Raw genomic sequence first — 12324 nt, 5'->3', positions numbered from 1 at the left:
AAAAAAAATAAATAAAATAAAATAAAATAATAATAATAATGAGACCATCAGTTCCGGTCTATGAAATGCAATCACAATTGAAATTTTTGCTTAACATCTGCAAAAAGCTCATTAATTTCTGTAAAATGTGATCATAAGTATTGGCATAATTTTTGGAGAGAGACATTTTGTTTAGATGTACTGAAGAAAAAGAAAAAAAATAGGAGACCATCAGTTTCCGTCTATGAAATGCGTTGAAGTTTTAGAAATCAGAGTTGAAATTACAATTGTTCCCTAGCAGAGTCCTAACCCTTAATTTCTCACTCCTCGGCACAAGGAATCAGAAATAAAGATAAAGTCTTTCAATTAAATAGAAATATTTTTTTACCTGAAAAACACTGTAGTGTTTATGGTGGTTCTGCAGCTCTCGGTGCATCAGCGGTGAGAAGTTAACACAGAAATTGTAACCGTCAAGGGTATGAGAGGAGAGAGAGAGGGGGTGACAGTGAGAGTGAGAGATGGTTCTCCCCCTTCAGTTTTCGTAGCGAGAGAGGAGAGAGAGAGAGAGGACGAAACGAGGGCTCTCATCCGTACTCTATAGAGAGAGAACTTCAGTTTGGCGAGGAGGGAAATCTTTTACTTTTGTATTTTGTTCAGTTTGGCGAGAAAAGGGAAATCTTTTATTCCGAACACTTGTCACTGAAATTCACTATCTATGTTCGTGTGTGTATACTAGGAAAAGTGAACCAACTATGATCGTGCGTGTGTATATACACACATAGATATGTGGTGCTTTAAAGCATAATCTCAAGGGCATGTATTGGACCAACCCTGCACTCCCAACCCATGGTACATGCTTTCTCTTTACTACTTTAGCAAACCACTCAGTGGTCATTTGTCCTTGAGTACAACATAATGTGCTGCCATTACTAAAAAGACCAAAGAACAATCTTTAAGCACACGCTCCTCCCTTAGTCCGAGAACCCCATTCATATAATATATGCATAGAGATCACAACATTTATTCATCCCAGCACTTAATTACAAACTGAATTTGATTTGAATTGGCCCATAGAAAATCAGAATGAGATGGAACAAATGGACCACCCTTTTCGGTCAAAGATAAGCAATACACTAGGATTGCAAGCGCGCGTGTGAGATAGAGAGAATTTGAAAAGGTTGAGAAGATAATCTTAATTCAAAATTGATTGTGCGAATTGCAATACAATAACTAGAAAATTTGGGAATTAATAGTTCTATAAACCCACTCAAGCAATAAAGAGTCCACATCCAAATACTTTGCCGAAACCATAAAGACTAAATGAGAAAATGAGCTCCTTCCATGGAACTAAGACCTTGGCTTCTCCTTTTTCTCTTTAAATAGAGCAAGAAGAGAGACACCAGATACCTTGACAACCTTGAATCTTACACCAGGAATATCTCCGACAGCATGCCCCTTACGTCCAAATCCAGCAATCAACACCTCATCCTACAGTAACATACATTTTCCATGCGGTCAACAAAACAAATGGAAGAAAAAACAACCAACATGAACCAATTGAGCGTCTACACTTGGACAGATTACTTACGTTCTCTTCTATGTAGTTTAAACAACCGTCATTGGGGACAAAAGCAGCAATCTTCTTCCCATTCTTAATCAGTTGAACCCTAGCACATTTCCTGATAGCAGAGTTGGGCTGTTTAGCCTCGATACCTCTGTAGACATCAGTAAGGTCATCTGTCAGGTTTGATATGCAATGGTATAACCACAGAGATTTGGTTGATGTCGCAAGGGACATTCAAACATCAACTCAAATTTGGATATATATATATATATTCACTTTTGCCCTCATAACATTTTTTTAAAAAAAGGGGGAATATTACATCCTGAAAACTCTGCTAGCTAATTTAAACAAAAGAAGTAATAATGTACATCAAATTTTAAATGAACAACAAACTATACTTTTGGTTTCCTTTATTTGTGTCACCAGACTCACCACTTCATGGTTGGGCTAAACACCAACCCAAGCACTTGTTACATATAAGTTATATAACAGAACTCCATTAAAATGATGCATGGCCATTTTTTTCTCAAGGAGCATCTATCTAAATAACCCCTGGCCTATGTGAACGATAATAGGGGTAAAACTGGAACGGATGGGGCATCATCAAAGAATATAGAAACTAAGAGAGCATCTAGGCGAGAATAAGTATAAATGAAATCCTGAGGCCAAAATTGAGTTGCCAAAAGAAAAACATACTGGCTGAAGTCTTACATCTTCTCAAGTACAATGCCCTTTGCATGGGAAGACCCAGCAAATGGCTTTTTCCATTCATTGCCAAGGTGTGACTTCTTATATGCCTTGTCAGCCCACCTTTGCCTTCTACGGTGGGACTTCAGCTTGCGACCAGCTCCCATTCCACGTGTTTTCCTGTGGGACAATAAAGCTTCATATTATAAACAATCAACTGAAAACAGGCGAGTAATGACAATCCATAGAAGCTAATTATCCTTTATTGGAAATCACAAGATAATAAAAGAGAACTTGAAAACTGAAACCTTTTCAACCAAAATCGGCAATAAAATTCCAAAAATTCATTTCTTTCCCCAAACACGTTGACAAATGTATGGAGCACTGAGTTTATGAAACATTAAAGACATCAAAGAATGTTTGCTTGCTTTTATTGGTTTAACTAAAATCATAATTTCGTGTTTAATTTAGAATTAAATGATTTTCTTCATCTTTCCTCTATTTGAAATAGCTCCAAAAAATCAAGTTCTCTAAATCTAATTACTTTTTAGTTCACATCCGTGATGCTGCAGCATGCTGTTTCTAGGAATTGTCAATCCTGATATACGAATATAGTGTTTCTATACTAATTAACAAAAAAAAAAAAAAATAAGTGTAAATGTAAAATGTGATACTGCTTCCATAAAACATTGTCCATGCCAGAAAAATCACATAAAAAAGATTGTTTGAATGCATCTATAAGGCACAATGAATTTTGACAAACTGAAGCAGTATATGGTTGTGTAGTCTTGGAAATATCTAATGCCATATGGAAACATACTATTCCTCACATCACATCTCCAATAAGAATGAATGAAAAAAGATACTAGTCTGGAAATACATGGGCATTCATTACCATTCAAAAAGTTTATCTATCATATTAGTCAAGAATTTCAGAGTTTATCTATCATATTTTTCCAGCTATGAGACTATGAAAACCTTGTATAGTATAACAACCCCAAATTTCTGGAGATGCAATTTTCAATCGAGAAGAAGGCAACAAAACATCACACTAATTATGAAATTTACCACTATGGGACCATGGAAAACAAAAAAAAAAAAAAAAACATTGAATTCATCCTCAATTCCAAATACAATCATTTGGCTTAGCTAAAATGTAAACTTAATTTTCTACAACCAAAAACATCAATATCCAAGGTTTAAGTTCTGTCTTCATGAGTTATCTCAGCAAACAAATGGAGGGAGTAAGAAAATCAATAACAAAAGATCTGAACATGGAGCAGCATCTACACTAAGAACACAACCAACATATTCAAAAACACTAAACTTGATTCTAAAAGCTACATGTGTACACATATATATGGGTTATATAAATATATGTATAAATATATATATATATATAAGCATTTATATGTAAGAAGATAATCGAAAGTCCAAATCAAAGCCGCAGTTCATACCCCATGGCGACTGAGAAATTTCTCGACCGAAACTAGGTTTGAGAGCTCGAAGATGACGAGGCAGCAGCCACCGAGTCGAACCCTAATAGTAGTATTAGTACCAAACATGGAGTGGTGTATATTATATATATATATCTATACTGGCCCATTCGGTTGGTATGTGGGCGATCTGGATGGGCCTAAGAAGGTGAGTTTCAGCGTATCCCATTATCGCTGTTTGGGCTGTATTGTTGTTCTAATTGGGGTTACATAATGATTCCGTTCAAAGTTCAAACCGTGATCCCATCTGCTAGCCCATTTAAAATTGTTGAACCACTTAAAAAGAGTACTCCCAAAAAAATGTACATGAATATATTTTATGGATGTGTTTTTATGGGTTATATTAATCAGCTAATTTAGTTGTATTGTTACATTATTCATATGTGTGTGTGTTTTTTATTTGATTTTACCAAAAGCAAGTGTGTTTTGATTTAATTGGTTGGCAATATTAGTTACTGTAGAATTGCATAGCTCATGATGTTTATCAAATTTTTTGTGCTGGTCAAAGAATGATTTAAGGCTATGTCATCAATTGGGTTGCGTGTAAAATCACAACTCCAGCTTTAATGGTTTACATTGTTATCTGTAACGGGTTCCAAACAATCAAACAACCTCTCCAAAAGTAATGTAAGAATACGTGCGTTTGACCATTTGCTCCAAAACTCAATGGATTCATCTTTCCTTAGAATGCCACGGCAATAATGCTTCTTATTGACACTATCAGGCAAATTTGAAGGCTTATCTCTGCAATGGTTCCTGCAAAAATGTCATTTTCTGAGTTGAAGATAAGAAACAAGCTCATGTTTGTGTCATCTTCTGCAGATCAACTGAAATAGACCAGGGCTTGGAAGGCTCTCTGCATGACTGGTAACTTATGTTTAGCATATAAAGAGAACCACATGAATTTGTACAAACCTAGATTGCTTAATTTTCTGCTATAATTCAGTAAACTGTAAAACTAAATATACATTTGGTCCTGTTAACATTATGCATCACCCAGGGTACAAGAAAAGCAACAAAGGATGCCTATATGAAATACTGAATCAGAAGGATTGAACATGGATTAAGACAAGTTTGCACAAACTGATATCTCTGGCATAATTTTTAAGTGACTAATCTAAGATTCACTTATCAAACCAAGATTTTAGCATTGCTAAATACTACAATACATCAAATAAATTAATGATCAATTTTCCGAAGTTCATAGTTTGTAGCTTTCTGTGAAACACAATCTTTATTCTACATAGGGCATCCAAACCAGACTTGAACAAGTCCCTTTACTTGCCAGAGTTGGGTAACCTTGAATTCATAATTTTCATCTACTAAACTCCAAGTAGAAAGAATTGAAGCAACAATTGCAGATATTGCATGCTTGCTATGATGCATAATGCTAATGCATGATCATTAGCCAAAGTAACCCCTAAAGGAGTGCCATATTAACATTATCTCCAAAATAGAACAATACAACAGTTTTTGCTCATCAGATCACTTAATTACATACATAATTTCCTCAGTGATCAAAGGACAGACATGTCTTGCCATTTTAAAACAGAAAAAAAATAAAATAAAATACAATAATTGCGGCGTCTGTCAAAACCCCACACATATGGCAGGTTAAACAAAATAGAACACTAAGCCTTAATCCATTTCCATGCAATTATACTTAAATCCAGCCCCCCGAAGCACCTGTTAAGAAAATAAACTATGAGTTAACATGAACAGGGCAAAACAAAAACAATAACACAATCTGTGAAGAACAAGATGCTCTACCTGCGGAACAATTCATCTATTTCTGGCCCTTTTTCAACAACACACCGATCTTCTTCAACATGTTACCATTTTTCTTCTTAGGTGAGTCGTCATCCATGTCTTCTGAATAAGGTGAATTCATCTTTCCACCAATGGTATGGAAGTTACTGTCAAGCGACCCTGTTCTCTCCACTAATTTCCCATTATGTCCTGTAGAAAGCATAGCAGCAGCTGCCTCGGCTGCCTTCCTCCACTGGTCTGACTGTACCTTTAATTTCCTCAACTCAGCCTCCAATTCTGAATTTGTAGCCTGTGCTGCATCTAGCTGCTCAATAACCCGCGCGGTTTTTTTGCTGCTTCTATCTGCCTCTTCTGTCAAACAGCCAAGCTTCATCAAAGCCTCATGCTCCGCAGCCCTTGCTGCTTCTGCTAAAGCATTGGCCTCATCATTTACTGCTTCACTCTCCACTTCCCACTTCTTGAATTTTAACTTCAGCATCTCATTTTCCTCAGTTATACCCTGTAACTCTGTCTCTTTATCCAACAAACTTGCCCTTAAATCTGTCACTCGTACTTCTGACATCTTCAACTCTGTTTCCAGTTCAGATTCTCTTTCTCTAGACTGATTCTTCTCAATGTTTGTATTCAGCCTCTCATTCTCCTCTAAAATACTCTGCAATTTAGTCTCTTTATTTATCAGATTTGCCTTTAACTCTTCAATATCAGCTTTCGCTTTCTTCAACTTAACCTCCAATTCAGCCTCTCTCAGGCACAATTCTGATTTTGCGTGCTCCACTAATTCATAAGCACTTCTGATCTGCATTGTGCTTTGAATATTTTCTTCCTGGTACCTTCTTTCAGCTCCATCTAGTGCAGATCTTAATTGATTTACCTCATTTCTCATATTGTTAAGCTCTACTCTTAGCTCGTTTGATTCTGCATCTTTAATATTGCCTGAAGGATCTTGTGAGGTTTTGTCATTATTCCCTAAATCAGCCTTTAGTTTGCTAACAAGTCCCTCCAATGATTTTATTTGATCCTTTGATTGCTCCAGTTCCAAAGCCAAAGATTTGTAAGCCTCCTTGGCTTTAAGGCCTTCTGACCGGAGTGACTCCTCAGTTGTTTTTGACGATTCCAATTGCATCTGTGTTTTACTAACAACTTCTAGGGCCCGAGCTTCAGATTCTTTGCAATCAGTGAGCTCAGTTTTTAGTTTCTCAACCAGGGAGAGAGTTTCTGTAAGTTCAAGTCTTAGGCTCTGTATCTTTTCATGTGCTGATTCAGCATCCCTAGCCTGAGCAGCTTCAGATTCTGCCACCCTTTCCAGCTGGAACTTGAGCTTCTGGATCTCTAACATGGCAGAAGCCAAGGCAGCAGAGTCCATAGAGTGCTGCTTCTGAACAGCCTCTAGTTCGGACTGCCATGCTCGATCTCGGTCGTGGGAGATTTTGCGGAGCTCCTGGACCCGAGTATCCTCAGAAGCAGAAAGCTCCAGCAGCTGCTGCTGGGACTCCTCGAGTTCTGCTGACATGGCTGCAAGCTGCTTCTTGGTCTCTTCGGCCTCCTGCTGGGCCCGTCTCTTCCATAATTCGGATGAGCTCAGCTGGTCTTTTGCCTTCTTCAGTTCCTCCTGGAGCTGAGCAAGCTGAGATTCCAGTTCAGGCACTCTGCTTGGGCGCTTCTTCTGAAGCTCAGAAAACATGGGATTAGAATGTGAAAGTGGGTAACTAAAATAGTACAGAAATATGCAAAAACAACTACCACCACATATCATGACAACAATACTTAAGGGAATTATTAAAAAGAAGAAAAAAAATCTTACAGCAATCAATACGTCTAGATAATTCAAATGGTGCAAATATACACACAAATTTGAATAACATATGTAATATGAATAATGAATCTCATAGTTCCAGGAATCCAATAGATTGAGCAAGCCATGAAAAGCAATGAAATTAATTCCAGATAATGACAAACAAGTTGTGTGAGTTAAGAAATAGCAACTGAAACCCACACCCCACACAAGCACCCAGGAGGGAAAAGAAGCAAAATGAGTAGAAGAAAAAAGATCTTAGAGAACCATTCTCTATGCATGGTTCTCGGATTGTTTTAACTTAAAGAACACTAAAAATTCTTCCTTTTCTTTTCAGATGGAAATAATTAAATCTAACAATTAAAATAAGTAGATAAAAAGGAATACATGTGAAGGCAATACCCATGATATAATTGTCTTATGAGATATCAAAAACCCACTACCAAAATTACAATGAGGCTTCTACATCACTTTGGTAACTTCAGTCAATGCCACAAACATTTTTCTGGCATTATCATCTCTAGATGGAACATTGTTCATTCTGGGCAATATTTAAGAGCTGTAAAGGTTTCCATATCACCATCATGAAAATGAATATCTTATAGTTGTAAGTTAAAATGTAGATACCTCTGGCACCGGACTTCGTGGTGACCTGCGCTCAATTACTTTAGGACTTCTGTCTTTGGGTGTCCTGCTTGCTGGATTTGGGGAGGAAACAGAATCGGAATCTGACCCAGGTGTCTTAAGCTGGCGAGCAGTTCGAGGTGCAACAGGAGATGCTCTTTGAGGCACTTCCAAGGAGCCAGTTCTGCTACCAAAGCAAAGATAATGAAATCAGCAAAAACAAAAACATACATAAAGATCCTTGAGTTCCAGTTAAAGCAATGAAATTCGAAAAAACGTCATGGAAATAAAATAAAAGCAAAAATGAAAAGGAAAATATTCAAGCACTGGTTTAACATGGATTAAGTCAATTATAGATTGAGGAATTGGTATATAGTTTTTAAATTGTTACGGACCAATACTTGCGACCTGTTCAAGCATCAAAATGTACAATGCAGGCTATGCTTAAGATACACTAATGACCGTTCTGTCCAGTCTCAGCAACATCCTCCACCATGTACTTAACCACACACATACAAACAGACAAACAAACAAAATCTCACATTCTCTACCAAACAGAATTTTGTAAAGCTCCAACATTTTACAGAAATGCGTACACTCTTTCTCTCATTATTCTCTTAAGATATGAATTAAGATTTAAAAGATTAAGAACACCTGAGTTAAAAAGAGGACCAAAAGATGACAAACTTTGAATTCATTATTAAGGCTCCAGGCTCCAGCTGATGCTTGCAAGATACCAGTAAGGCTATCAACAATGCTGACATACATCGACAAGACATATGTCATTCTGAAATCCTTATAAATAGAATATCAACATTTATTAACTATAAAGTTTAAATAATTTTGAAACTCGTGGCTTTGGCCAAGTTAATACTGATAAAAAATAGAGAGAAAAAAAATGATATTAAAATGAAGATTTCAAATCTTCTACAATATTTTTAGATACTACTATGACAGTTTTGCTAATATCCGAATCTGGCACAGACTAATGTGGTGGTCGTTGAAGTGTGCTTTTGGACCATGCCTTGTTGACCATTCATTTATCCTTCCTATATCCACATGGTGTGTAATTTACTATTTGGATTCTTCGTTATTTCAAAGTTTTCTGCATTTGAACATACTACAAAATATCATCATTATTGAGCTAAATCACCAATAACAAGTTGAACTCATGACCAATTCAACAACTGAAACTGACACTTTAAGCAATCTATACATAAGTCCAAAACCGCAGATGAACATGACCCAGAAGAGATAAGAGCTGATGGGAATATTTTAATGGGCAACTTCCATAGTACTAGCCAAAAGAAGGTATCAACATGGATGAGAAGATAACTGCATTACTAAATTTTGAAAATTGAAGCACATATAGTATTACTGTTTAAGAAATAATACTTATCCAATAAAAAAAAAAAAGTATAGCATGTAAAATTCAATTATGTGAATTTCATAACAACCAGTATTTGATGTATGAGGAGATTAAAAATATTACAAGATCAGTAGAACAAATGACATATATACCTTGCTTTTGGTGTCTGCATGTTCAACCTCTTCTTTCCTAATAAAAGGGCAAACTAATAGCACTCTGCTTCAAAGCCCCACCTGACCCACAATACCTGCAAATAGTTAAGAGAAATCATCCCCATTCCCCAAAGAAAAGGAAAAGGAAAAGGAATCTGATATATAAATGTACAAACAGAAAATTAATGGGTTGATGAAGGACCACCAACCTGTAATTAATATTCATTACAGAAACCAACCAAACAAACAGAAAACAAAATCCCTTCAAAGGAACTCCACAGAAACTACCACCAATGCCACCAAACAAATCAACCAAGCAGGAAAGGAAAAAAAAAAAAAAGAGGTAGCAATCAAAAGAAAATTAGAAATCATTATGCAAGCCATCTTTCCACTTTTTTTCTTTTCTATACTTTTACCAGTCCAGTCTTTATACTGTGCCCAAACATTATTGAGGTAACAGGATAAAGGAAGCAATGAATAACAATTAACAATGACATCCCACATTACATTATACATCATACACCGCGTTGAATTGCCCCATTCACTGAGTAACCATTAAAGCCACTTCATGCAAAAAAGGGGAGGGGGGTGATTCAGTTTTAACCACAGTATTTTAATATTTTAATCTATTGATGGTTTGATTCGCAGTTTCTACTTAATCGACTTTATGCTGCAAATTAAAGCAATGAACAATAATTCTTCAAAAATAGACCAAACAACTTGTGAACAGATGCTCTTCAATGTTCATGAAAAAAGAGAATTTTGTTCGGGTTACTTTCTTTGAATTTTCCTTGTTAAATACCCAGTGTTCTTCAATTCATGGAAAATAAATCCAGTGTCACTGAACCCAGAGATACGAGACAGACAAAACAGAAAAAGAATCCGTCCGAAATGTGGAACCAAGAAAAATCATTTCGTAAAGGGAGGAAAGACATTCATGCATTCAGATATACATAACATAAAATAAAATAAAAAAATGTATGTGAAATGTTATACAATATACAGAGAAAAAAACTATATATATATATGTATATATTGTGTAGTTAATAGTTCAAAACCGCCAAAACGTGGCCAATCTTCATGTGTTAAAACATGTGAAATGTTATAAAATATACAGAAAAAAATTGATCTGTGAAATTAATGGTTCTAAACCTTCAAAATGTGACCACTCTTCGGATTTCTTTAACCATTTATGATTTGTGAAGTTAATAATTCAAAACCGCCAAAACGTGATGAATCTTCATGAGTTAAAACATGTGAAATGTTTTAAAATATAAAGAAAAAAAAAACAAAAAAATTGATATGTGAAATTAATAGTTCTAAACCTTCAAAATGTGACCACTGTTCAGATTTCTTTAACCTTTTAGATCTATTGACACTCCAAAAAAAACCGCATATATATACACAGATAGACATATAAAGAGATAACCTATAAGGAGTGACTCTTCATGCTCTTACAAAAGAAAAAAGAGCAATAACAAAACTACAGAAGAAAAAGAGAGAGAGATAAGTAAAACTAATAGACTGCAACATTCAAGCTGTCAAGGTCATTCAGTAACCAACATTCTCGTTCCAAAGCAAAAATTTCCCAGAAAATGAGATTTCAATCAAACAGCATTCATACCATACTAAAATCCAGAGGTCTCTGTTTCCAGAAGAATAATCAACCCCGTAAAAAACTAAAATTTCTCAGTTAAAATCAGTAATCTAAAAAAAAAAAAAAAAAAACCATAACCCAGAAGAAAGAGATAGAGGAAAAAGAAAAATAATTTGTTAGATTAATGAATATCTGATGTTCTTACCTGAAGATTTTGTATGCTGAGACTGGGCTTATGTTTTGGTGACTAAACTCTTCCAATTTTGAAGACAAGAAAACCCTAGTTTTGGGATGAGGAGTTGTCGTTCGCAGGCTCAGGTGGTAGCTTTCCGCCGATGCTACTGCTTCTGCGCGCAGTTCCCGAGTCACACACTCTCTCTCTACTTTCTCTCTCTACTCTCCTCTCAGCCAGTTCTTGTCAGCTAGGAAATATGGTCGCCCGAATACATTTGCTAAGTTGCAGTAAGGCTAGCAAACCCACGCTCTTGCTGCACGCGCTTTGACACGTTACGAAAACTAAAAGACATAATTGCCCCTCAAAATTCAAAAGTGTAATGTGATGTATAATGATTTGTAAAATTAATCTGTTTGGTTTGTAACTCTAAAAATAACTATCAAGAATTCAAAAAAAAAAAAAATTATAGTAATTTTTAAAGAATAATAAAAGACAGTTATTTTATAACTGAATTTTCAGAAAATTAAACTAAGCAAAATTTTTTGTACAATTTTTTTAAAATAAAAAACTGTTCTCAAAATTATAAATAGCTTTTACGTTTTAGAAAAGCATTTTGGAGAAGCTATCCCCTAGTTTCTTCAAAACGCTCCTCTTTTAAAATTGTAAATCGACTCAATAATTATGATAAAAAATACTATCTCAGTCTTATATTAGTTGTCCACTAGAAAAACTTTGACTCACAATTTTTGTGAGCCAAAATTATCGAAGTGGACATCTAACATGGGATATAGGTATTATATAAGTATATAAAAAGAATAAGACTAAAAATGACCTCAAATGATTAAAAAATAAAAGATAGTAGTGAATCAAAGTTTTTGAAATAGACAATTAATATAGAACAAAGATAATATTTTGTAGATAATTGTAAAGTATTAATTAGTTTACCATGTGAAATTAATATTGAAACTTTAATATTATATTTCTATATATACACATATACGAGGGAACATTATTGTTAGATAATCAAGAAACAAAGACCTATGCTGGTCTTGAAGTCTCATTTTTCAAAATTATTAGGTTGGATGGAGCCAAATTGTACTGGTTGAGCAATATCCTACA

General features: G+C 35.3%; 2 protein-coding genes across 3 annotated transcripts; both read right to left on the bottom strand.

Annotated features, from left to right (window-relative positions):
- Positions 1-1147: 1147 nt before the first annotated feature.
- On the bottom strand, positions 1148-3807 carry LOC132313072 (small ribosomal subunit protein uS12). The gene is made up of 4 exons (XM_059811712.1): positions 3688-3807; positions 2255-2410; positions 1568-1694; positions 1148-1467 (listed from the first exon to the last, which is right to left on the bottom strand). Exons 1-4 carry the CDS (start codon positions 3690-3692, stop codon positions 1327-1329), a joined length of 429 nt encoding a protein of 142 aa, XP_059667695.1. The 5' UTR covers positions 3693-3807; the 3' UTR covers positions 1148-1326.
- Positions 3808-5130: 1323 nt separating this feature from the next.
- Positions 5131-11472, bottom strand: LOC132313071 (interactor of constitutive active ROPs 2, chloroplastic-like). 2 transcript variants are annotated; one of them, XM_059811710.1, is made up of 5 exons: positions 11236-11472; positions 9434-9528; positions 7916-8099; positions 5497-7159; positions 5131-5412 (listed from the first exon to the last, which is right to left on the bottom strand). In XM_059811710.1, exons 2-4 carry the CDS (start codon positions 9451-9453, stop codon positions 5513-5515), a joined length of 1851 nt encoding a protein of 616 aa, XP_059667693.1. In that variant the 5' UTR covers positions 9454-9528; positions 11236-11472; the 3' UTR covers positions 5131-5412; positions 5497-5512. The 2 variants fall into 2 exon arrangements, with proteins under 2 accessions (XP_059667693.1, XP_059667694.1); XM_059811711.1 differs by having other exon boundaries at positions 7916-8096; positions 11236-11471.
- Between the last annotated feature and the right edge of the window lie 852 nt (positions 11473-12324).

Source organism: Cornus florida, unplaced genomic scaffold (genome assembly GCF_030987335.1).
Source record: "Cornus florida cultivar Cherokee Brave unplaced genomic scaffold, ASM3098733v1 CherokeeBrave_3.0.0_Hap2_Chr06, whole genome shotgun sequence".
NCBI classification, from domain to species: domain Eukaryota; kingdom Viridiplantae; phylum Streptophyta; class Magnoliopsida; order Cornales; family Cornaceae; genus Cornus; species Cornus florida.
Note: the sequence above shows the minus strand (reverse complement) of the source record. Positions and strands in the feature narration are given on the sequence as shown.

Coding starts and splice junctions, on each gene's coding strand:
- LOC132313072 (XM_059811712.1), bottom strand. Junction 1,695..2,254: donor GGCATTGTACTTGAGAAGAT/GTAAGACTTCAG, acceptor TGATGTCTACAG/AGGTATCGAGGCTAAACAGC. Junction 1,468..1,567: donor TAAACTACATAGAAGAGAAC/GTAAGTAATCTG, acceptor ATGTTACTGTAG/GATGAGGTGTTGATTGCTGG.
- LOC132313071 (XM_059811710.1), bottom strand. CDS start 9,453: ATGCAGACACCAAAAGCAAG. Junction 8,100..9,433: donor ATGCAGACACCAAAAGCAAG/GTATATATGTCA, acceptor TTGCTTTGGTAG/CAGAACTGGCTCCTTGGAAG. Junction 7,160..7,915: donor CACGAAGTCCGGTGCCAGAG/GTATCTACATTT, acceptor TCTGAGCTTCAG/AAGAAGCGCCCAAGCAGAGT.